Consider the following 27,023-nt stretch of genomic DNA (forward strand, 5'->3'; position numbering starts at 1 on the left):
TCGGGATTGCCAGACTTTAATTATGAATGAGATAAAGGGTTATAATTTGAGGTTATCTGAAAATTTTCTAAAAAAAGACTAAAAAGGAAATTTAACATTAACATCTTAAAAGCAGAGAAAATAAAAACAATGATTAACTGTTGCACTGTATTTTCTCAGAGATTATATTCTCAGCGACTCAATCACCTATACCATAACTACTGACCCTTAAGAAAGGGAAAGGAACTTCCAGTATCTTAAAGAGATAACTCAAACTGAATCTATTTTACATATTCAAGACTCCTGATAGTCAGTTTACTCTTACTTATTCATAAAAGTAATCAATCTTGACTCTTCCATTTTCCACACAGAAGACTGGAGGAAGTAAACCAGAATGAAAGAAGTAATAGTTATAGAAAAAATAATAGTATTATGAAGTTTTACCCAGTAGCTAGGGAAAAAAAATAGATTAAAATATTGGGGCCATTCAGCAAAGGAGCACAAAAGATATATTAAAACTGATATATCAGATGATGACTCAGTTTCTACCTTAAATAGCAAGTGTTTCTAAGTAAAGAAGAGATGTATGTGATTGATTTCTTTCTGTTAAAAAAAAATTCTATGCTTAAACTTGTAAAGCTTCAGCAACTTTGAAAAATATATACTGTATCACCAATAATATTGGCTAATAAAATACTAATACTCTTTCCATCCCACCTCCCCAATCATACATATTAGAAAAAATACGATGAAAATACCATCTCTAATGCTTTATAAAATTTCCCTATATCCAACTCAATACTTTATACATTAGGTTCCCTTTTCTTAACAATCAGCTAAACTTCTGAGAATGAAATATAATAATCGTGGCAGTTAGATTAATGCTAGCCAGCAAGATAAGAATTTTACAAATTCTCATTGTTCAGGTTCTTCATGAGAAATCTGGTTGGGTAACAATTCTTCACAGTTTAACTTATTTTGTTGTTAGTTCAGTGTCGTACTAACAGGCCTACCTTATTAAAAAAATTAGTAATTCCTGGTGCTTGCCCATGTTAAAAAAAAAAAAGTAAGTAAATTAAAGATGCTTTGAACAAGTAAACTAAGTCTTGTTTACATAGGATTAGTAAATAGATAAGCTTTGCTTTTTCAAATTTTCTACACATCAGAAAGTATATATCCTGTAATTATAAAAACAAATAACAATATGTATTTAAAAATATAACTTACCTCATCACTTTCCGGCTGTGAAAACACAATTGGCTGGCCCGTATCTGAAGATTCCCTTATATTAATGTGTAGAGGAATGTCTCCTAAAAGAGCCCAACAAATACCATTAGTACCAGAAAATTTCATATAGGCATTTGGGATTTCACTACTTGAACTTTGGAAAGAAGCAAAATCTGAAGCTATATCAATTCAAATCAACTTGAGTTATGACTAACCACAAATTGTAAATCTCTGAAAAGGAAATTTCAAATGAAAATCGAGGGCGAATTATTCCATTAGAAGGTAGTGTGGTGATTGTGTAGATATATATGAAAATCGTGCAGTAGCCAACCAAGGGATTTATTTTTGGTTGGAGATCTTCCAGCAAGGAATAGATTGGAAGGCATTTGTAAATCATTTCTGTAATATCTTACATCATGCCACATAATAAGAGGAAATTGAAGAGGAAAAGATGGGGAGGAAAAGCAGTCTAAAAAAAGTACAACAAAATAATCTTTCTGATTTTGGCAGATAAGTAGGCTACAAGAACTGTTGAATTGTAAGCCAGGGCCGTTATCTCAAATATCTGTCTCTTTATCAGACAGAATTATTCCCTTATTGCTTTTTAATTCATATTTAAATTTTTAATTTATATTTTAAGCATTAAATATAATTTGTGAGCCTGAGGAGATCTTGAGAAATATCTAATAAGAACATCCACAATACAGATAAAACTGACATATGAGAGGTTGCATGTCTTTCCTTAGGACATATACTATATGAGGTGGTAAAATTTAGGAGCAAAATGCTCTAACCCAACATTTAGTACACTCTTTCTACCACACCATGACAAAGGAGGCCAAAATGCTGAGATTTAAAATGCAGTAAAGGAAGTTTTAAGTATAAGAGATGATTCTTCACAGCATTCTTAGAATCACTCCAAATCTATACAAAAGTTATTAAAATGTGTGTGTATATATGTGCATGTGATTTTCATAAACAAGTTATTCAGTATCATGCTGTGCAATGTAATTAATACAGAGGAAGTATTCTAAAATACAAACTTATAATTTAGTATTATAAATTACACAGTGGAGGAACACATCATTCACATTCCTCTCATCAGCATGTTTTGAGATCTTAATCAACCCTTTAAGTCTTTCCTAAAGATTCAATAGTCAAATGACAAAATAAATGAATATTTCAGTAGCCATTTAAAGATGAACTTCTCAGTAAATTTGATGTCTACTCTTTGGATTACCTTAAGACTCTCTAGGAAACTCACAGGGGCACACAAGGGAAAATAGGTTTTAGAAAATGTTCAGGAATCCATATAAGTTTTTTCTCTTGATTTATGAAGTGCCAAAATAACAAGGAATCCTGAATCCTTTCATTTCCACTACAGTAATGGAGGGAGAAAAAAAAGGAAAAACTTTATAGAGCCATCTATTGACATCACTTCTGCCCTCCAGATACTGATGGTCCTGCCTATAGGCATAGAAGTATAGACCAAGGGAGGAGGGAAATCTTGTTATAAAACAAGAGGTGGCAGAGTGAGAGTGCTAACAGGCAAACAATTGTAGCTGGAGAGGGATAAAAGAGAGTAAAGGGGTGGGGAATGAGTGAGGAGCAACCTGGGCTTAAAAAGTACCTTTGGGGGGTAGGGTCTGAAGGAAGTGAAATAACCTATTTCAGGCACGTAATAGGTTAAAGCGGATTTCTGCGAAATGATCTGAGACCTTTCACTACCATGTATATATTACTGTGCCTGTAGGTAAATAATGGAAAAGGTTCTGAAGAGCCACTTTACCAAATAATCATTTAAAACACAACCCAATAGAAAAAAATAAGAAGCTGCCAGAGTCAGTGAAGGACATATGGGTGGTTCAGCCAATCAGGAGGCCACAGCTATGAGAGCTCTTTCCCTGTCTTTTCAACTCATCCCCAACTGCAACCTTGTCGTTCTTGGAGCTCCTGCTCCTTTTCATGGGTGTTTCTCTGGAACCCCATGACTTCATTAAATGGAGTTGGAACTCTGAGTTATTTTTCCCATATCATTATTAGACACAACAGTCTATAATATTATGCAGTTTTGTGATCAGTAATCTGTTTCTGATATATTTTTAGAGTAATTATACATTTGTGAGCTGTTGGTTGGAATGTAACTTCCATATGTGCGACTGTTTCCCTAGGAGATATGTTTCACATTCTAAATAACTGAAGTACAAAATTGTACCACCCATTTACAGGTTAGGGAATTACAATATTGCCAGCTTAATTCAATAATGCCATAATAATTACGCATTTACTTTATTATATAAGTGAATGTCAATCTGTTATGTTATTACGCAGATTTGGAAACTTGAACTTTCTAGGTTAGTTAAATGAAAAACAGTTGCAGAATATAATTAGTGACTATAATTATAGCAATGTATCAAAATATATCATTAGTATTCACCTGGTATTGTGGTGGTTACATAGCGCAAATGCATAATAAGAAAAAAATGCATTTAATTTCAACTTCTAGGATTAAATTATAATAGGAATGTTTTGAAATTCCTCTATCTCTAAGGGATTTTGATTTTTAACTACTTAAAACTAATAATTCACTCTATGCCTCTTTTATTCAGCATCTAACATCTGCCTTTGCTCATAACATAAACTCATTTATAATTAGAATGTTAAATTTCCTGTGGCCTTTTGAGAAATCACGTTTTATTCTAAATTTGTGTTTTCTCATTTAATACATGATTTGAGTCCTCCTTATAACATTAATTAATTCTTCAATTCAGGGTCATGAACACTGTACATAATATAAATTTCAGGTGCCACTTTATAGACATGACAAAAGCATATAAAAAGAAAACAGTAAACACTATAATTTTACAGCAAGACTAATAAATATGAAACTGATAAGGAAAGCATTTTTACACATGAACCAAGAACATTCATATCCTAAGGTTGCTATAACACACTGAATAAATACTTCCATATATATTTGCTCATACTGAAGATGTGTCCCCAACTTAGAGAACAATTTAAAATATGTTCATCAAATCACAGTAGTCAGACCACAAAACTGTCTTCTAAAATTCAAGTTAACTGTGAGAGAAGTTATTATCATATTGGCAGAGCAAATCTCTATATTCAAAAACTTTTCAGACTGAAATATTCTAAAAAGCCAAAGAAAGGTGAGCATCTAGGACTATGACATATTAACTTAATTTAAAACACAAAACCAAAAGCAATTCATCATTTTCTGACAAACTCTTCATCACCATTCCTCATTCCACTTTCCTTTCTGCTACTTCCTATGCAAAATTACATCATATGGTCTTACCAAGAACATCAAGATCAAGAGTTTGTGCTAGTTTCCTTGCACCATCAGCACCAAAAATATGAGTTTTGTGTTTACATTTTGGACACTGGAAAACACTCATATTTTGGACAAGGCCCAGAACCTAGAATAATAAAAACACATTTAAATCAAAGCATAATTAAACCATAACTCAATACATTATTTCAATTAGTTTTTATTGAGTGCCTACTAGATTCTGGTGCTACAACACTGGATAAGACATGGTCCCTGCTCTCAAGGATCTCCCAAGGTAAAAGGAGAGCAAGTTTAATTAACTTTAATGATGTGCTAAGCGTTAAGGAAGGATGAATAAACAGGGACCAAAATATTCTGCCTAGGAAGAATAAGAGGAATCTTTGAATTGCTCAGAGAATTCTTCAGGTGGTGTGAGAAGAGGAAATGAGGCCTACAGTGGGAATTCTAGGCAAAAAGAAGAGCACCGAAGCTAGGAATAAAAGCGAGTTATACATGTGGTGGGTAGTCAAGGTGGAACATGATTTCATAAAGACGGTTTGAGTTGAATGATGCTGCTAGATGCTCTTAGACTTTCTTCTTCAGACAAGAGGAAATTCCTACAGGTATTTAAGGTTGGAAAGATGGTATAGAAGAGGTAGTGCTACAATTAAATTTTGGAATTTGGTCCTGATGGTAATATGGAGAAAAATAAGAGGGAAAACAGAGAGAAAATTAACAGTTATGAAGCTAATGGTGGACAAAGTCTTATAGAAACAGCAGTTCATAATGAATGCTTATACACAGGCACTAGGATGGCTGCTTTAAATGCACTATCTGATCTACTCCTTACAACTTTATGAGATGTGTATTTTATGCCTATTTTATAGCTGAGAAAACCAACATAGCTGACAAGGGACTTAAAATGCAGCTCTTATCAGACTGTTACCATTTGAAACAAAATCTTAAAGTCTTAGAGAAAATATTCATCTCTTTCTCTGAGTTTCCCCAGCTTCTGACACAAAATAGATATTTAATAGACATCTGTTGAATAAACAGACAGGCTCTGCAAATACAATCTTTATTTATGTTCTTCTTAATTCCACTTTCTCATTGATGAGTAGAGAATAAAAATGGGGAATACTTTACTATCAGCGATAACAATGTTAGTATGACCCTATTAATTCCATCAATAAGATTATCATTATAGGAGATCTCAATATTTGAATGTTTGCATTTTAATGAAGAATAATACTGATGGTCCATAATGGAAACATACAGATAAAAATGTGATATTTGTTATTCCTTCTGAAAAAAAGAACAGAAAAGACTAAAATTGCCCATAACATGTATAAATGAAGACAATTAATAAAGAACATAAATCTGTATTTTCCAAGCAACTAATATATGTCCTTTTGCTGGTACAGAATATGACAAAAAATAAATCATACCCTAACTGTGTTTTGGTAATTCAGTACTATCTCCAGTTAGAAGAAAACACAACTTAATATCACACAGCTTATTTATTTAGTCACCATGTCTAGCCAGTACACTCTTTGCTTGTGCAGTTTTATTGCCATTGATGTTAAATGGGATCTATCCCCTGACTGTAGGGCTTTCAACTTAAAAATATCATTCAAGAAATGGGAAAAGGAAAATCACTGAATGAATGGGAAACTCTAGGTGAGGGTAAATTTCAATCCAGAGAGATTGGGAAAGCATCCCTACCAAGGAATCTCAGTACCCCCAGGACAGAGAGGCACAGAGCAACAACATATTTGCAGTTTGTATGATTTATTTCTTACTATCAAATTGTTCTCTATGGACTGCTTAAATGTCTCAGAGTGCTCTAGAGACTATATAAATGTCACAGGCATAAAATATAAAACTATAACAAAGCAGTATTTATTGAGTGCCAATTATATGCCAGGTTCTGGGCTAAACACAAAGGATACCAGAGAGTGGTGAGCAAAACAGACTTGAACTTTGATCCCCTGGAACCTGTGCTCCAACTGGAGAAACAGACTGAACAAATAATAGTGCAAAAAGATGCTTATAAACTGGAACAGCTTTTCTGAAAGGTGTGGCATGAGTGACATAAGATGAGTCTGGAAAGATGGACCTTGTAGGCCATGTTACAGACTTTGGGTGACATAATGAATATGAATGAAGGATTTTAAGCAGGAAAGACATCCCTGCAGAAATGAGCAGAAGACTCATTTTTCAGGAACAGGAGGGTTTTTTTTTTTTTTTTTTTTTTAAAAAAAAACAACATGGAAATCAAAAAGGACTTTGTGTTTGTTTGTTTCCTTAGACAAACACAAAGCCAGGCTATGGGAGACAGAATAGATTTCAGTGCTGTCTAAAATATTTCTGGTTCTCCTCCTGGGAATAAGATGAGGAATTTTCTTCTCTGCAATTAGGTTAGGACACGTAATTTCTTTTGACCAATAAAATGTGAACACTAGTGGCATGTATTACTTCTAAGCTGAAGTTTTAAGCGCTATTACATAATTCCCCATTGATTTCCCTCTCTCCCTGAACCAGCAACCCTCTAGGTGGTGGCTGCTCTGCCAGCCTGGGTGCCACATGAGGACAATGCAGAGAAGCATTGCAGCCAAACCACAATGGACACAATGGTGGCATGAGAGAGGCAAACTGGTGCTGTTTTTAAGCCATTGAGACTCAAGACTCAAGCCACTCTTAATACACTATAATCTAGTCTATTTTGGCTGATGTAGGGGTGTAAGAAGAAAAAATTAGAATTTCTGTATCTATTTTATGATTTCCTTTTTTATTCCTATATTTTGTGTTTTTAATTAAAATAATCTGTTAAAAAGTAGTATGAAACCAGAAGGAAAGATAGATGATAAAGACTGAGATGGTATAATTCAGGAATGCCTAGTGTGTACAATGATAGTGACTAAATGTGTGAATTAAAATTTTTTTTGTATAAGGAAGAACAAAGGAATGTCAATATTGCAGGGTGTTGAAAATAGAGGGTCATTTATATTTTAAAACTTAAGCCTCTGTGTGAGACTAAAGCAAGAAACGTTTATTTAGTACAAAATTTATATTTTGCCTAGTGCATTTCCTAATTTAATTTATATGGACAGTTTAGTTGAACACCCTGAGCACAGGGAACCTTGAATGGGGCATGAGATTTTGTGGGTTTGTCCAGGTTGGTGGGGTGCCCCGATAAATCCTAGAGTAAATAAAGAAATACTTTCAGGTCCCCTTGGGGGAATGGGGAGAAAGGGGGAAAAATTCAACTTCCCATTTGGAGAATTCCTGATATTCTCAAAGCAGTGGGGACAACCAAATCAATAGGCCGAGTCCTCAATCTTGGGGTTTGTCCCTATGAAACTTATCCCCACAAAGGGTAGGCTAAGCCTACTTAAAATTAGGCCTAAGAGCCATCCCCAGAGAACCTCTTTTGTTGCTCTGATGTGGCTTCTCTCTCTCAGCCAACACAGCAAGTAAACTCACTGCCCTCCCCCTCTCTACATGGGACATGACTCCCAGGGGTATAAACCTCCCTGGCAACATGGGACAGAAATCCTAGAATGAGCTGGGACTCAGCATCAAGGGATTGGGGAACCTCGACCGAAAGGGGGAAGAGAGAAATGAGACAAAATAAAGTGTCAGTGGCTGAGAGATTTCAAACAGAGTCAAGAGGTTATCCTGGAGGTTATTCTTACGCATTATATAGATATCTCCTTTTCAGTTTATGGTGTATTAGAGTGGCTAGAGGGAAGTGTAGAGCTGTGTTCCAGTAGCCATGTTTCATGAAGATGATTGTATAATGATATAGCTTTCACAATGTGACGGTGTGATTGTGAAAACTTTGTGTCTGATGCTCCTTTTATCTGTGGTATGGACAGATGGGTAAAAAATATGGATAAGAAATAAACAAAGAATAGGGGGAACAAAGATAATACAAAGTGTGTTTGTATTATCTACAAAGTAAACTGAGTAGATTGAAAAAATAGTATATATATATATTATATATACATAATTTATAAATAAGCACACATACATTTGGAGTATATGCTCAAACACCATTTACTGATATGGGTGTATAATCAAAACAGTTTGGAGAGAAAGAAGAGAATCTGTATATGTGTGCTTTTTTTTTTTTTGCTGGTTTTAAGGTTATGCATATTTAACTTTGGTAGATGTTGTCAAAGTTTTCCAATAAAGTTCTGTCAACTGACACTCTCACCAGCAATGTATGAGAATTCCAGCTGCTCCACATGTTCATCAATATTTGGTATTGTCAGTTTTTACTACATTTGCAAGTATGGTGAGTGGTATCTCATTGTGCTAGATTGTTCAATTGTCAACCTGTTTACACTGAGAACTGTATTTCCTGGAATCGTCTTCCTTCTATGGTACCTGGTTAAAATTTGCCAAAAGTGAAACAGCATGAGATATGGGAGGCAGAAGTACAGGAGTGGACATTACACTCTAAATGTTTTCATTGGTTAGAGATGGTGAAAGACAGGTGCAGAGGTACAAATATGTTCATGTGCCCTCATTCTTCCCAACTCTGTGTCCAGCTCTATTTTGCGTCGTGGTTTTAATTTGCATTTCCTTAATTATTAATGAGGTCGAGCATGTTTTTACATGTTTATTGGTCACTTGTACATCCTCCTCTGTGAAGTGCTTGTTCAGGTATCTTCCCTATTTTTTCCATTGATTATCTGTTTTTTTTCTTATTGAATTATAAGAGTTCCTTATATTTTTAATTTCTTTGTTGGGTGATTCTCAATAATTGTTATATTGATTTCATGTTCACATATTTTGAGTATACAGCGAAGAATATTACTGAAATTAACTTCACCTGTTTGTTTTTACTTTTTAAAATGTAGCTATTAAACACTTTAAAATTACATCTCATATTTCTATTGGATAGTGCTGCTCTAGATAATTAAACTCTGACTACAGAACCTATTAATTCTTCTTTCTAATTTTTTTAAGGTCTTAAAAATGTACAAGAATATTCATCATATATGATTTATTATTATTTTAAAAACAGAAATGTTTTGAACATGCTTATTATATGTATGTATGTATATGTATATATATGTTTTGTTAATTAAAAAGAGAAAACAAATTAATCACTAACATATGTAGTGTGGCAGACAACGCTTTCAAAATACGGTTAGTTGGGGGATAATTTAAAAGAGAGCCTTAGAGTATTATAAAGCTTGGGAACCACTGTCCATGAGGTCGAGCATGTTTTTACATGTTTATTGGTCACTTGTACATCCTCCTAACTCATTTTAGAGCAATCCCCTTTTAATAATGAAGTTTTGAACAAGGGATGCTAACGTAGTAATGAAAAACATTAGAATATCCGTATTATAGTTTTGTTCATAAAAAATTGTTCTTTCATATGTTCATATGACCTCCCTGCTCCAAAAAAAAAAAAAAAACTTACAACTTGTGAAAACTTAATACCCTTGTAAATAGTTTTTTTATTGCAGACCTGTGGCATAATTTTATTCTTGGCCTGGTGGCTTAGTCTCTTTCTCTCCCTCCCTCGCCATTTTGGCACGTCCGGTTCTTCTAAGCCTCTGAATTACAAGCCTCACCAGCGACTAGTGATGATGCAGCCTTGTCTCTCTAACCCTATTGGCCTTCTCCTTAGTCCTCCACCTACCCAACATCCTCTGCTATGGGTACACTCAGGAACAGCATCTCTATGGTCACAGTCACTCATCCGTCCTCCCTGTGTGATTGGCTACCCTCCCCTGGAGGCCACGCCCTAACTCCGCCTCTCTTCAAACTGTATATAATCCAGGGCTCGTCAAGCCTCATGGTCTTTAGCTTCTGGCGGCCCTGGCATAAGCGTCTACCAACAATAAAGCTACCTTGCTTCATGCCTTAATTGACTCAGCCTCCAGTCCTTTAGACCCGCAGCGAGGTCTCCTGCGCGCGCCCCTTGGACCCAGACCCCCGGCTCGAGCCCCTTTTCTGCGTGCGGCAGTGTCGTCTAGCAAGCAGCGAGAAGCTGAGGAGTAGAGGTTCCCCGATAGTTTAGCGGTTGGGCCAAACCGCACAGACCTATTTTGTTTATCCTTTAATAGCAGAAACATTTGGAAATAGGGACTGTGCCATAGCTTAATTTACATGATACCATTGTAATAGAGCTGTAAGCATGTGAAATTATTTTTGAATGTCTCACAAAGTATACGGTTCTTTCTTCTTTTCACCTCAGCTAGTTTTAATGAAAGGAAGCAAATGCTATATGCCTGCTGAGTATCAGTCATCAGAAACCTTTTACGTTACTCCTATGTTATTTCAGTCCATCGTTGACTCAGAAGGGTATTACTTTTATTAACTTTTTAAAAGTTGACTCTCAAAAGAGCAACACTGCTCTGAATACTGGATATTTGTGTCTACCTGTGTTGAATTAAGCAGGCTCAAAACACACGTTTTAATTTATTCTTGGCATTTTAAGCCTAGACTCAGATATGTAACAACCAAGATTTTCAGGCTACTATATAATCCAATTTTCTCAAGGTTACAATCAGGTTAAATTCTTGCTGGTTGGAACCTGTCAAAAGGATTAAAAGATATGACTGAAGAAAAAGTAAGGGCGAAAAACTCTTTGTTAGATACGGAAATGAATAATAAATAACTGAAATAGATTGGATTCATAACTGACTTTTAGTTACCATTAACCTAGAATCAGTTTTTGGTATACTCCTCAAGCATGCATCCAGATATTATAATTTTTTAAAATGAGATGGGTGTGGGGTGGGCCACGGTGGCTCAGCAGGTAAAGTTCTCACTGGAGACTGGGTTCAATTCCCAGTGCCTGCCCATGAGAAAAAAAAAAAAGAGATGGGTGTTCTTTTGTCTCTTTCAGAAGTAGTCTGGCATGGAAAGAACAATGAATGGGGAGAACTAAGTTTATTATGCTCCCCTCACAGACCAATAATTAGTTATGGGTCTATAAGCTATAATTCAACTTTGCTTTGAATCCTTCATTTCTCAACTGACGATTTATATGCTCCCTAAACACAGATAGTTAACCAAATGGGAGCCAAAATTCACACAAGCAGGGTCACTAGTTTGTATATGGAAGTCACCAAACAAGATGACAAGTAATGGATTAGAGAATTTTGTGCATGGAACTAGCAGCCTGAAATAATGACCAGTGTTTTAGTGTGCTAAACTTGCCAAAACACAATATGCCAGAAATGGGTTGGCTTTTATAATGGGGATTTATTACCTTACAAGTTCACAGTTCTGAGGCCATGAAAATGTTCAAATTAAGGCATCGACAGGCGATGCTTTCTCCCCAAAGACCAGCTGTCTGCGCTCCTCAGCTCCTCTATCAACTGTCCAGGTACATGGTGACATCTGCTGGTCTCTCCCAGGTTTCGCTGCTTCCAGCTTCTGGCTTTGGTGGCTTCCTCTCTGTTTCTGTTTTTGGTGTGTTGTTTCTCAGCATTTCTGTGTTTTCTCTCTGAGCTTCTGTGGCTTTTCTCTCTCCATATTCATCTGTTTATGCAGGACTCCAGTAAGAAGAGGATTAAGACCCAGCTAGGGCATGCCTCCACTGAAATAATCTAATCAAAAGGTCCCATGCACAATAGGTCCATGCCCATATGAATGGATTCACTTCAAGACATGATCTTTTTTGGGGTACACACAACTTCAAATAGTCACAATGAGTCAATCTAGTTTGGTGGGGTAATTTCTCATAGTAATTAAGAGCACAAGGTATAGGCCAGCCTGATTCAAACCCTTTTTTTCTCACCTAAGTATACAATCAATCCATCCAAAGTATACAATCAATGTGAACCATTTTTACCACTTACTGATAGAGTTGAGCCTTGGATTTCATCCCCTCTTTCAAGGTCCAGGGCATGGAACTGCCCTTCTTCTTATCACCCTCATTATACCTCTCTTGACTCTCAGCAGAACTATGGCTCCTTAACTTCCCCATTCTTCCAATCCATCAGTTTCCTGTGACTTCACTTGCCTGCCTGGACAATCAGAACCCTATGGTAAACAAATTTGATGGTGAATCCTCTTGTACCCTGGAATCTTTTACCCTGTGATATGCCATGGTGTCCATAGTACTAAACTTCAGTTCTGGATTACCCACAGAAATAGCAATTAAGAGTGTGGGCTTTTAATTAGGACAGGAGCCCAAATGTCCCACTACACAGATGGGTAATTTTATATTAATTAACAGTTTCCTCACCTGTAAAATGGGGAAAATAATAGTATCTAACTCATAGGGTCATTCTGAGAGTTAGACAAGTTTAATTTGTGTAAATCACAGAGAACAGTATTCAACTGTAAAGCACGAATGGACTCCTCAGAGATCGTGGGGTAAAACACAAAGAAGCATACATCTTCAGTCTCTATGAGATGTAATTATGACCAAATTGCAGAATACTACCCAGTTTTATAAAGATTATTATTGAAGAAGTTGTTTTTCTAAAAATGGAAAAAGTTGTCCAATCATGAAGAAGGAAGCCACATGTGATATGTCATAAGCAAACTAGTTAGTATGACTTCCTAAAAAGAATTCAAACAGCACCTTGTAAGACCTCCACACCAATAATGAAAGATGCTTTAAATATAGCAAAGGTAGTAACTTTCCAGAGAATAAAGTGAGACGATGTGATGAGCACAGAGGAAACACTATGCTCTATCATAAAAAGGAGAGAACAAATGTGTCACTTTTGCCCCATTTTCACATAAGATTACTGATTTCCAAATTGTTTTACAAGGCAGGTAGGCTAGAGGTATTAAATAAAATAGAACGTTTAGATTCCAGCAGACAAAAAAAGATGCTGAAAAAGCTTCAGGTAAGATATCATGAACACATTAAATTTTGAAGGCATTCAAGAATGAAGATGTGGAACCATTAATCCAAATGGATGATCTATTGCATTGCTAGAAAAATAATAAACCACAACTCTGAGCTTTATTGCTAAGAAAGGGTTTTGCATAATGTTGCATCTGGTAACAAAAATGGAAACAATGGAAGATGGAAAAAAAAAAGCACTGACAAGAAACACCTACTTTAGGTTCTAGGATCACTTAATGTTTCTTAGAAGACAATATAATTGTTAGTCATTACAAATATATACTAAAATGTTCTAGACTATGGTAGTCTTTTTTACTTGTTTTTGTTTCTAACCATCAGGACAATTAAACCAGAGGAAAAGTTAAGTTTCTACCTCTCTTTTTTTAAATAAATGAATATTTGAAAGATTGCAAAGTTACAGAATTTTCAGAATCATTCATAAGGAAATAATTCATATTAGCAACCAGCATTAGGTTCTAATGTGCTTATTTGTTGCTAGATCAACTGTGGTATAGATGACTAGCTGTTCACCCAAATCCATATTCTCATTTTCCTTGGCACATAGTTAACCTAATTTCTTAGGCTCCCTGATAAACATGATGTATGGTCCTGTGACTGAGTTTAAGCTAGTGGGACATAAGCAAAAGTATGTGCACCACATCTAGGCCTATATATGTACCTCTGTGCTGTCTTTGTCTTCTGGCTGGTGAAAATGAGGATGACCCTTTAAAAGTCACATTAAAAAATGATAGAGACTCCAACAGCCTAAATAATGCATGGAAGAGGGACTTCCTACTCACCTGTTCGGCTACCAATACTGTTACATGAGCAAAAAAATGATCCATTGTATTTGGACCATTATATATTTTGAGGTCTACTTCTGACAACATTAGCCTACCCTATATAATGCAAAGACTGCTGAATTTTAAACTCTAAGTAACTACGGCAACTTAATAAATCTATATGAAGAACAGTTTAGGGGTAATTAAAATAGTCAAGAATAAGGAAATCCCAAAGATACTTTCACTAAAAGATTTTAAATGTCTTATTAAATAGGAAAATAAGCCTTTAGCAAATAAAAAGACCAGCTGAAATACCTAGGCCAAACACATAAATAGCTGTGAATCAGAAATGCATCTTTTTCACGATAACATAAAAAGTAATTATAATAAGTAACATTATATGGTATCATATTAACATTGAGTGTTTAGATTGTAAATACACAAACATTGTACTAAGCCCTTTACATGCATTATCTCATTTATTTCTCATCCAAACCCTCTGAGAGAAATACTATAATCCCCACATTATGAATGAGAAAATTGAATCATAGAATAAGTAACTCATCCATGTCATTCAGTTACTAAATAACAGAACTGGGATTTGAACTCTAGCATTCAGACCCCTAAGCTCACACACTTCACTACTATATAAAAATGCCTCTGTAAGTAGTATACTGGGGCCTAAAAATTTAAAATAAAAGTTGGGGAATATAGTTTAATTCATAACCCCCCAAAAAAGTTCACATATTTGGAGAATATAGCTAAGAGCTAAGCAAAATCTGTGTAAAGAGGCTACAAACAGACAGAAAAAACAAGTAGTGTTTTCACATCATATGATGTGAATAGATGTAAAAAGGCCAGCACCAGCTCATTTTCTTTACCTGTTTCTTTCTTGCCCATCTTAAATCACAATCCTCAAAGAATACGGGCAGTATTTTGTAACTGAAAATCTACTCTTATTTCTAGTTTGTTGTCATCCTGACCAAAAACACAGCTCCCAATAGATTTGCTAATGATAACATAATTCAAAATCCCTTTGACTTCAGCCTTTTCTTTCCTAATCTTTCTACCCAATGTAATCATTTGCTAAGTGTGTCAATCCTTCCTTCAAAATGTCAATTACATTCTTTCCCTTTTCCATTTTCACTGCCTTTTTACAGCTCCTTACTGCCTATCACCCAAACCAGTGTTTTTCCAACTTTTTTACCCACAATAAGAAAAATATTTTACATCTTGATTCAATACAAATATCTATGTTTTATAACATGTGTGTACAAATAAGACCAAATCTTTACAAAATGATATCTTCTCTTACTAAGAACAATTTAACTTAATATTGTTTACAGAACTTCTGATTTCATCTCTTACTGAACTAATTTCATAATTCATTGGTTGGTTAAAACCTGAATAATTCTGACCACTGCAAACACCTCCTATCTCCACACTTGCCTGCTTTGTTCTTTCTATTCCTCTCTACCAGATGAAATCTTTCTAAAGCGCCATTCTAATTATGTCTACTTCCACATTTGGCATTCTTTATGAACTCTTCTTATAATAATCTAAAGAACTAAGTTCAAATTCCTTAGCCCAGCATTTAAGGCCAATACCTGGCCCTAGTAATAAAGCCTGGGCCAATTTCCTACAAAAAAGTTGTTCCATCTAATTATCAAAGGAATTAAAAGGAGTTACTAGGTGGAAAGTGAGGGTAAAAGTGATGTGGGAAAACACCATGCTCCAGGGTTCTGCAGAGAGAGAGAGTGAAACCTTCAAAAAAGTGAAAGAAAACCAGCTTGGCTGTGGCAGAGAAAATGCAAGGTAGAAAGACCTGTGAGCTGGGATTATAGGAAACAAGATTGCAAACAGCATTTACAGTCCAGGCCAAATGCCAATTTCATAAGTATTTATTACATGCCTGCTATCTGACAGGTAACTGAACTTTTAAGGATATTTAAGAAATGTTTCATTGTCCTCCAGGAATTCATATTCTTCTGTGGAGACTAACAGGCAAACCTGTAGTGAGATAAAAGCCAAACTAGGTTCATGTACAAGTAGCTCAGAGAAAGGATTGGGAATTTTTCCTGAAAAGTTCCCAGGTTGGGAAAAGCATCCTAGAGGAAGTAATGCCTGAGCAGTGATTTAGAAAATAAATGAGTTCCCCAAGTGGACAATGGCTTACCAGGCAAGGGAGCAGCATGTTCAAAGGTACTGGAATGTGAAGGAAAAAAAAATCATGGCTTCTCCATGAAGCACTCCCTGTGGGCCCCAGGAGAAAGTGTCCTGACACTCCTCAGAATTTAAGGCTCTGCATCACAATAGAGTTAATCTACTCCTTTTTCTTTTTTGTTTAAATCACTAATGGAAGCTTATCACACTACTTTGCTTATAGTAGGCATTCAATATCAATAAATCTATTACCTGTGGAATAAATAAATAACTACTTATTGAATAAAATTAACTAAATGATCTCTTATATGCATAAAGAATAAGAAAGGAAGTATACTTTAAAATAGTTTTCAACACCTAGGAAGATTATTTAAGAAGAAAGGACTGGATAGTGAAACTGCTGTGGCTCAGAAACTTCACATGGTAGAGGAGGGATTTCAACTCAAGGTACCTGGCTTCCCTTGTACAAGAAGACAACAAATATAGTGAGAATGACACAACGAGAGATTTTTATTAGTTTTTAAAAAACATTCTGTCTATAAATACTGCAATAATCAAGGATTTGGCAGAGTTGATATTGTTTCAGGCAAAGACGTGAGAATTGAATCGTTCATTTCTTCTCTTCCTGCTCTTAACTGAGCCTTGAGGTTTAAGAAATCATTTAATTAGTTTCAAAATGTTCTTGTAGATGTTACTAAACTCTGTCCATACCAATGAATTCCAATGACATCACTGTTGTCATGGTAACTAATGCACTTCAAAAGGGGAAGAAACAGAGAGCAAGATTAAAGACCAAGAAAAAAATGAAATAAAGTGGTGTAAACAAAGCCTAGCATATCTCCTTTGCATTTATAGAACACTTTCTAATTTCAAATGCTTTACCATTTCTTAGATTCCAAGGCTCATAATAGCTAGAGGGATCTCAGAGGTCATCAAATCTACATTCTACTCATAACAGAGATCCTCTTTACAAAGTTGCTGCACCATTGTTATCTAACTGCTTACAGAGCTCAATGCTGGAAAGTTTTTGCTCATTCACTCACACACATTATTGAATATATCTTGTTCTGCAGGTTCAAGAGATGATTAAGACATTCTACTTCCTTTAAAAATTATTGTAATTTAGGGTAGGCCTTGGGGGCTCAGCAGGGAGAGTTCTCTGCCATGCCAGAGACCCAGGTTCAAGTCCCGATGCCTGCCTATGCAAAAAAAAAAAAAAAAAGATTGTAATTTAGATGGCAAGGCAGACATATAGACTAATATATAATACATGTATAAAAAAAGTGTTATACTAATGATATGAGATACCAAAAAAGCCAGAAGAAGGAACTATTAATTTCAACTGGAGGTAAGATTATGTACTTGCAATGACTCATCTCGACTTCATTTTAGCCCCACACACCCATAACCACATCCTGGATCTTGTCGTGACCCTGAAATGCTCCAGCTCTGCAAAATTAAACTCCAACATTAACTCTTCAATCACAAACGGCTCATTCACTTCCTAGCTAATCCCAGCACTAGTCCTATAAAGTGTTATGCAGTTCATGACCCTCTACTTGGAACTCTTCCTTGCTAATATTCTCAACTTTTATATGTCGGTGGCCCCCACGTACCAACAATCCAATATGGATTGAATGACCCTCCCTATTTCCCACTGCTACATTCAGGTTGCTGAGGGCTGTTGAAGAAAATCACACATGGATCAGTGTCACCACAAACTCATGGTCTCTCTACCCTCAGCTGGGAGAAGTACAGAGCTTCCTGGTATTCCCTCTCATTGGCCATAGCCAGCAATCTTTTCTTTACTGATATCTATTTCAAAGCTGTACCACTCAAAAGTTCTCTCCTCAAGTATCCCCTTCTCATACTCTCAGCAGCCTTGCCTCCTATTTCAGGGAAAATACAGGTCATCAGGTAGGAAATCTCTTAACTCACACTTAACTTCTCCAATGCCCACCATCCCTGCTGACCAAAAATATGCTCCTTCATTCTTACTTTGAGTTTCAGAGGAAGGATGGACACTCCTTCCTGTCCTCTCCCACATACTGTTAGGAACCTCTCACCTTTAAGTGCTTTCTCCCTCTCTTTTTTTATTATGTTTTAACTTTTTTATTCTTTCCCTCTCCTTTTGTCTTCAACTTTCACAACAGTGTTTTTCTTTTTATGAAACATCACTCTCTCGGCTTTCATCCCTCCTCTTGTCCTGCTCAATTTCAGTTTCTTTTCTTCCCCTTTTCCTTTAACTACAAATACTTGTAACTCTTAAATTTTTCTTGCTCATAGATTTTCATGAGAATTTTAGAAATAGTAATAGATCCTCTTCTCAGAAAAATGTATCTATGCACATATCTACAACTTTTTGCTCACATTTATCTGGATATTCAGATTTCCCCCAATCCCAGTGTGTTGGAAAGGATTATGCACCCTAGAAAAATCATGTTTTAATCCTGATCTATTTTATAAAGGCAGCTGTTTCTTTTAATTCTTTTTTTTTATATTTTTATTTTTTTATTAATCAAAAAAAAGAAAAGAAATTAACACAACATTTAGAAATCATTCCATTCTACACATGCACTCAGTAATTCTTAGTATCATCACATAGATGTATGATCATCATTTCTTAGTACATTTGCATCGATTTAGGAAAAGAACTAGCAAAACAGCAGAAAAAGATATAGAATGTTAATATAGAGAAGAGAATTAAAATAATAATACTAATAAAATATATATATATATATAAAAAGGAAAAAGAAAAAAACAAAAACAAAAGATACAAACACACAAACAAACAAACAAAAAACCATATTTCAGGTGCAGCTTCATTCAGTGTTCCAACCTAGTTACATTACACTTAGGTATTATTGTGCTGTCCATTTTTGAGTTTTTGTATCTAGTCCTGTTGCACAGTCTGTATCCCTTCAGCTCCAATTACCCATTATCTTACCCTGTTTCTAACTCCTGCTGGTCTCTGTTACCAATGATATATTCCAAGCTGATTCTCGAATGTCGGTTCACATCAGTGGGATCATACAGTATTTGTCCTTTAGTTTTGGGCTAGACTCACTCAGCATAATGTTCTCTAGGTCCATCCATGTTATTACATGCTTCATAAGTTTAGTCTGTCTTAAAGCTGCATAATATTCCATTGTAGGTATACGCCACAGTTTGTTTAGCCACTCGTCTGTTGATGGACATTTTGGCTGTTTCCATCTCTTTGCAATTGTAGATAATGCTGCTATAAACACTGGTGTGCAAATGTCCATCTGTGTCTTTGCCCTTAAGTCCTTTGAGTAGATACCTAGCAGTGGTATTGCTGGGTCGTAATCCATTCTGCCATTCTATGTCTTTAGATTGGGAAATTCAGTCCGTTAACTTTTAGTGTTATTCCTGTTTGGATAATATTTTCCTCTACCATTTTGGCTTTTGTATTATATATATCATATCTGATTTTCCTTCTTTCTACACTTTACTCCATACCTCTCTCTTCTGTCTTTTCGTACCTGACTCTAGTGCTCCCATTAGTATTTCTTGCAGAGCTGGTCTCTTGGTCACAAATTCTCTCAGTGACTTTTTGTCTATAAATGTTTTAACTTCTCCTTCATTTTTGAAGGACAATTTTGCTGGATATAGGAGTCTTGGTTGGCAGTTTTTCTCTTTTAGTAATTTAAATATATCATCCCACTGTCTTCTAGCTTCCATGGTTTCTGCTGAGAAATCTACACATAGTCTTATTGGGTTTCCCTGGTATGTGACAGATTGTTTTTCTCTTGCTGCTTTCAAGATCCTCTCTTTCTCTTTGACCTCTGACATTCTAACTAGTAAGTGTCTTGGAGAATGCCTATTTGGGTCTAATCTCTTTGGGGTGTGCTGCACTTCTTGGATCTGTAATTTTAGGTCTTTCATAAGAGTCGGGAAATTTTCAGTGATAATTTCTTCCATTAGTTTTTCTCCTCCTTTTCCCTTCTCTTCTCCTTCTGGGACACCCACAACACGTATATTTGTGCACTTCATATTGTCATTCAGTTCCCTGATTCCCTGTTCAAGTTTTTCCATTCTTTTCCCTATAGTTTCTGTTTCTTTTTGGAATTCAGATGTTCCATCCTCCAGTTCACTAATTGTAGCTTCTGTCTCTTTAGATCTACCATTGTAGGTATCCATTGTTTTTTCCATTTTTTCTTCTTTGTCCTTCACTCCCACAAGTTCTGTGATTTGTTTTTTCAGATTTTCTATTTCTTCTTTTTGTTCAGCCCACGTCTTCTTCATGTCCTCCCTCAATTTATTGATTTGGTTTTTGAAGAGTTTTTCCATTTCTGTTCGTATATTCAGCATTAGTTGTCTCAGCTCCTGTATCTCATTTGAACTATTGGTTTGTTCCTTTGACTGGGCCATATGTTCAATTTTCCGAGCGTCATCCATTATTTTCTGCTGGTGTCTGGGCATTTGATCAGATTTCCCTGGGTGTGGGACCCAGCTGGTTGAAAGGTTTTTCTGTGGAATCTCTGGGCTCTGTTTTTCTTTTCCTTCCCAGTAGGTGGCGCTCGTGGCGGTCGTTTGTCTGCGGGGCAGTCGACCCGGGAAACCGTGCATGGAGGCGGGGGTCGCTGGCCGCGGCTTGGGGGAGTGCCAGTCCAAATTGCCCAGCTGGCCCGAGACGCCAAGCGTGACGGGAGGGCCCCGCTATCCAATGTTCCCAGTCAGACCGGGGAGCCACGTGCGTGGAGGGGACCCCAGTTGCCAGCTGTCCCGGCCAGGAAAACGTGTGCCCCTCAGGTATCTCACCGCAGCGGATTCTCCCTGCCCGTTCAGCCGTTCCAGAATGGGGTACGCTGTCTTTTTGGTCTCTGTCATGACTCCGGGAGCTGTTTCGTATTGTTTCTGTTTCTTTAGTTGCTTTTCTGGAGGAGGAACTAAGACCCGCGCGTCTTACTAAGCCGCCATCTTCTCCGGAAGTCCCTGTTTCTTTTAATTCTTATTCAGCATTATAGGTTGGAAACTTGATAGGTTATCTCCACAGAGATGTGACTTACACAATTGTAGGATTTAACCATTCATTAGAGGGAGATGTGACTCCACCCATTCCAGGTGGGTCTTGAATAGTTTACTGAAATCCTTTAAAAGAGGAAGCATTTTGGAGAAAGCTTCAGAACAATGAGAGAGTCATGAGAGAGCCACGAGAATCATGAGAGCCCACACAGCCAGAGACCTCTGGAGATGAAGAAGGAATGGACCCCTGGGGGAGCTTCATGAAAGAAGAAACTTGGAGAGAAAGCTAGCAGAAGTTGCCATGTTCACCATGTGCCTTTCCAGTTAAGAGAGAAACACTACCGGCCTTCTTTTTTGTGAAGGCCGTTTTTGAGTGATGGTTACCTCTTCTTGGTGACTTAATTTGGACATTTTTATAGACTTGCTTTAATAGGGACAATACCACGGCCTTAGAACTGAATACCTGCAACTTATTAAATTCCCCCTTTTGAAAGCCATTCTATTTCGGGCAGGCCACAATGGCTCAGCAGGCAGAGTTCTTGCTTGCTATGCTGGAGACTCAGGTTCGATTCCCAGTACCTGTCCATGGGAAAAAAAAATCCAAAAACAAAGCCATTCCATTTCTAGTATATTGCATTCCAGCAGCTAGCAAACTAGAACACCCAGGAAGCCTGTCAATCAGCTCCAATTTAAGACTACTACTTTGCTTAAACATTAAAATTTGAATTTCTAGGTTATCCTCTCCACACCCTCTGCAAGGGTCAAAAGTTGGGTTCTGATACTTGCTTATATATTAGTCTTTTTAAGTCCACAAAGGTTAATATGATCTCTTACAGCTGGACCCTGAATATATAATAGTCTATTTTTAAATATACCCATCTGTATAAAAATATTCTTAGAGTTATTTTTTAAAAGACCCACTCTTCACTCTATCATGTACAGATTTCACCTTACCAGGTGTGCTGGTTTGAAACTGTTACCCCAGAAAAGCCATCCTCTTTTGGTCCAATTTTATGGGTGTGGACTTACTGCAGGCAGGACCTTTTGATTAGGTTATTTCCATGGAGATGTGACCCCCGCCCACTCAAGATGGGTCTTAATTAGTTTACTGGAGTCCCGAAAATTGCTTAATTAGTTTACTGGAGTCCTGAAAATTGCTCACAGAGAATTTGGAGCCAATACAGAGAACAGAGAGATGAAACCAAGACACAGACATTTGGAGATACAGACAGAAAAACCCTGGGTGCTAAGCAAGGACTAACAGAAATAGCCAGAACATGGAGAGAGCCAAGGGTTCTCTAAAAGATAAAAGATGAAATTCAGAGTTTTCCCTGAAGAAGCTAAGTGAGGGTCTTTCCACAGCACTTGAAGAGAAAGCCACTCAAATCAGAAGCTGAAAGCAATGAACTGGGAGCAAGGACCTTGGACGCCAGCCACATGCCTTCCCAGCTGAGAGAGGTTGGGCTAGCTGCCTTTCTTCTTTTTGGTGCTTTAATTTGGACATTTTCACAGTCTTAGAATTGTAACTTGTAGCTTAATAAATCCTCTTTATAAAAGTCAATCCATTTCTAGTGCATTGCATTCTAGCAGCTTTAGCAAACAGAAACACTAGGCATTTCACCTAACACATGCTGTTTGCAGTGGATAAATTGCAAATATGGATTTCTCACTCTAGTATTTCATAGAGCCAATAATTATTAAGCACCTACTATGTTCCAGGCACTGTTCTAAGGACTGTCCATTAAGCAGGCTTTAGTCCTTGCTCTGTTCCAATAGGATTCTCTGTCCCACCCTCTTAAAGTCTAGAGAAAAATCTGTTACAGTAAAGTATGAGATTGCCTCTTTATAGGACAGATAAATCAAAATAACATAAGGACTGAAAGAATATATGCCAACTTTTGTTAATTAAGGCCTTTAAACTCCCAACTAGCAAGCCCATGAAGAATCTGCTTCATAACCATAATCACCTCAAGTGACAGGGTCAGCTGAAATGGTCTCTTGGGTATAAAAATGATTATTTATAGGGGGAGAACAAAAAGTTCCAACTTCTATTCCCTAACTCTCCAATCCCTCATTCCATATCCACAGATCTCTTTTAAAAATTGAGGATGCTGAACACAGGCATCCACCCTCCCCATCCCTCCTTTATAGGATGAGAACAAGTATTCAATTATATACTGGTGTAATCACTATTATCCAGATCTGGAAGTGGCCTTAAGAAATCATTGGCCATGGCAAGCAAACTCACTGCCCTCCCCTCTCCACATGGGACGTGACTCCCAGGGGTGTAAACCTCCCTGGCAACATGGGACAGAAATCCTAGAATGAGCTGGGACTCAACATCAAGGGATTGAGAAAATCTTCTCATCGAAAGGGAGAAGAAAGAAATGAGACAAAATAAAGTGTCAGTGGCTGAGAGATCTCAAACAGAATGGAGAGGTTATCCTGGAGGTTATTCTTATGCATTATATAGTTATCCCCTTCTTAGTTTATGGTGTATTATAGAGGCTAGAGGGAAGTGCCAGAAACTGTAGAGCTGTGTTTCAGTAGTTATGTTTCTTGAAGATGATTGTATAATGATACAGCTTTCGCAATATGACTGTGTGATTGCGAAAACTTTGTGTCTGATGCTCCTTTCATCTATGTATGGACAGATGAGTAAAAAATATGGATTAAAAATAATAAATAATAGGGGGAACAAAGGTCAAAATAAATTGAGAAGATTGAAAAAAAAAGAGACTACTGGATCTGTTATCTATTTCCTCAAGAAAGAAAAAACACAAATTATTTGCTTTTAACTCCAAACTCCATGTCATAGATTTTCTTATATAACTCTCTCTCCAACTTCTTGCTGATTTATACTTTAAAATTCCATATAGTAAGCAATCTTAATTGGTTATATGGGTATACATTAATTGTATCTTGTTTATCTTAGAGGTGGTACTGGTTTGAAAGGATATGTACCCCAGCAAAGTCATGTTTTAATCCCGATCCAATCTTGTGAGAACTTTTCTTTTAATCCCTATTCAATAATGTAGGGTGGAATTTTTTTTATTAGAATATCTCCATGGAGATGTGGCTTGCCCAAATGTGGGTATTAACCTTTCATTAGAGGGAGATGAGACTCCACCCATTCCAGGTGGGTCTTGATTAGTTTATTGGAATCCTTTAAAAGAAGCATTTTGGAGAAAGCTTCTGAATGACAAGAGAGCCACGAGAGAGCCACTAGAACCACAAGAGCACACGCAGCCAGAGACCTTTGGAGTTGAAGAAGGAATGCACCCTTGGGGGAGCTTCATGAAAGAAAAAGCTAGGAGAGGAAGCTAGCAGATGTTGCCATGTTCGCCATGTGCCTTTCCAGTTGAGAGAGAAACCCTGAACTTCATTGGCTTTTCTTGAGTGAAGGTAACCTCTTGTTGGTGCCTTAATTTAGACATTTTTATAGACTTGCTTTAATTTGGACATTCTTATGGCCTTAGGACTATAAACTTACAACTTAATAAATTCCCCCTTTTTAAAAGCCATTCCATTTCTCTTATATTGCATTCGTCAGCTATCAAACTAAATCAAAGGGCATATTTGGAAGTTATATTGCTCAAAGCAAATAACTAACAGGTGCTTTATTGAGACAGTTATGTGTTTGAGGTGGGCCTTTGGTTTATCACTGCTTCAAAAATGTTCTAAACTAAAATTCACAACAGAGAACACCATGGAGCTTTGATCACTCAGTTACTCTCAACTAAAATACTTCCTGATCACAATTTTACCTGTTAGTGAACAAAAAAAACATTACCTAGAAGCTAAGCATATAGGTATATTTCTTATCAGATGTCTTTTTTACAAAAGGACACTGATTCAACCCAGATCCTGGCTTGTCATTGCACATACTCTATAATAAATGGCAAGGGAGAAGAGCACACTTGAGGTTCTTGTAGAGGAGGATCATCTCAACCCTTCTTCTACACTGTTTTGTACTTTTCAGAAGCTCGTCAGAGAAAAACGCGTATGAATGCTTCCCTGAGAGTCTATGCATTCTGATACATCTTTGGATCTTCTCCCGTTTCATGGTCTCATTGAAGAATCTAAGTTATAAATCCTCTCTCTACCAACACAAACACAACTTGAGCATACAATTTTCAGGGCCTGGGGGAGAATCATGGACCCCTGCAGGTAATTCATTGTCTGAAGTTTTTTTTTTTTTTTTTTTTAAAAGCTATGTTCTATAAATTCTAAAATCTATGCCTGAATTAAGCAAGAGAGAAACACAGATGGAAAAATCATGTTGGTCTTGAACTGAAATGCTTGTTCTGAATTTTATTCTGGCACAATTCTTTTTACTTTTGCCAAGGCACACTAGAAGGAAGAACCTTGTATTTTCTGTAAAGAAGGTGATGAGGGTGTGTTCATTATATCCAGATTCCTCCTAGGAATATCTCTCTGGTCTCAGCTCTTTTCTGCTGAGCATCCAACCACTTTTTCAACATCATGGAAATAGTCTTGAATTGGTACTATGCTTCATTTCCCTTGGTTGCAGGAAATCCAGGACTTACCTTTAGCAAGTATTTAAGTCCTTTAATGACATGCATATTGTTTATTCATTCCACTTCTGACTCCACTTAAATTTAATTGTTGTTTTATTTTTATTATTTATTTTTAACTTGTTTTATTTTGCCATATTGTATAGAAAAATCAAATATTTTCTAGAAGGTGAGCAATAAATGAGTTAAACTGTAGGAGACAGTTTTATCTGTTTTACCACCAGTGATTTACTCATCTATCTGAATCATTTCCTGTCTTTTTTTTTTTTTACAGTGATAGTGGTATTTGAGAAAGCACTTCTTCAGAAAATTCATAGCTGAAGGGTTTTAGAATTAAAAAAAAATTCTTCTTAATATAACATGTATACATGCTTATACTTTTATGTGTGTTTTTAAAGAAACCATAAAGATGAACCAGGATTTTGACCATATTTACATTTAGATTTCTGCACAGAACTAAATTAAAACCTGGACTGTATTCTGCAACAACTTGACTCTTCATTTGGAAGAGTTTTATGTTTTTGTATCAGTGAAGCTGTAAGTGCTTACAGGTACGTGGACTTTTCGAAACATCTCAGCTCCCTTGTGTGCGTCTATCAGTGCAATATCCTGGGGCGTAGTAACAATCACAGCACCTAAACAAAAAACAAACAAGACAGAAAGGTAGCAAAATGATGCTATTTTTAACTCTTTTTGAAAGAATACTTCCAAATTTATGTTGCCTACATGCTAAAAGGGCCAGTTACATTAAGTATTAGGCAATTCACATGAATTTTAGTTAAATGAATGGCAAAGATGAAGAAACATCTGCTTTGTTCTTGTCCACTTCTGACTCCTCATTTCTAGAACCACAACTGACTGACCAGTGATCAAGATCATAGCTGCATCATCAGAACCTTCTTCCCATTCAGACAACGTGCTAATTAAACTGACGTCTAAGAGAGGTCTTTCTTTTAAGAAATCATTAGTCTCCTTGGGGAGTAGACAAATCAAGAATTCTAGTACAATGTGCTAAGTAGTATAATAGAGATATGAATAGGGTGTTATGGACTTATAAAGGAGGTACACGAAAGGAAAGTAACTAATTTAACCAGTGGAAAAGGATGGTGAACGTGACAGGGTGAGGAAGTAAGAAGTAAGGACACACAACAGAGGAAAGTTTCCAGAAAGAGGTAATACCTAAGCTGAATCCTAAAAGTTTGTATTCTTGAAAACCC

General features: G+C 36.5%; 1 protein-coding gene across 3 annotated transcripts in view; it reads right to left on the reverse strand.

The window, feature by feature from the left end:
- The window catches only part of NUBPL (NUBP iron-sulfur cluster assembly factor, mitochondrial), a 298,898-nt gene that overhangs the window by 19,554 nt on the left and 252,321 nt on the right, over positions 1 to 27,023 (reverse strand). For 2 of the 3 annotated variants that reach the window (XM_077126998.1, XM_077126997.1), the window contains 3 exons: positions 26,356 to 26,441; positions 4,526 to 4,646; positions 1,207 to 1,289 (listed from right to left, as the gene is read on the reverse strand). In XM_077126998.1, the coding sequence (XP_076983113.1) occupies positions 1,207 to 1,289; positions 4,526 to 4,646; positions 26,356 to 26,441 (290 nt within the window). Of the gene's footprint in view, positions 1 to 1,206; positions 1,290 to 4,525; positions 4,647 to 14,981; positions 17,038 to 26,355; positions 26,442 to 27,023 lie in introns of those variants that run through there. The other variant, XM_077126999.1, reaches the window with a different exon arrangement.

The sequence above is a fragment of the Tamandua tetradactyla genome, chromosome 14 (genome assembly GCF_023851605.1).
Source record: "Tamandua tetradactyla isolate mTamTet1 chromosome 14, mTamTet1.pri, whole genome shotgun sequence".
Taxonomy (NCBI): Eukaryota; Metazoa; Chordata; class Mammalia; order Pilosa; family Myrmecophagidae; genus Tamandua; species Tamandua tetradactyla.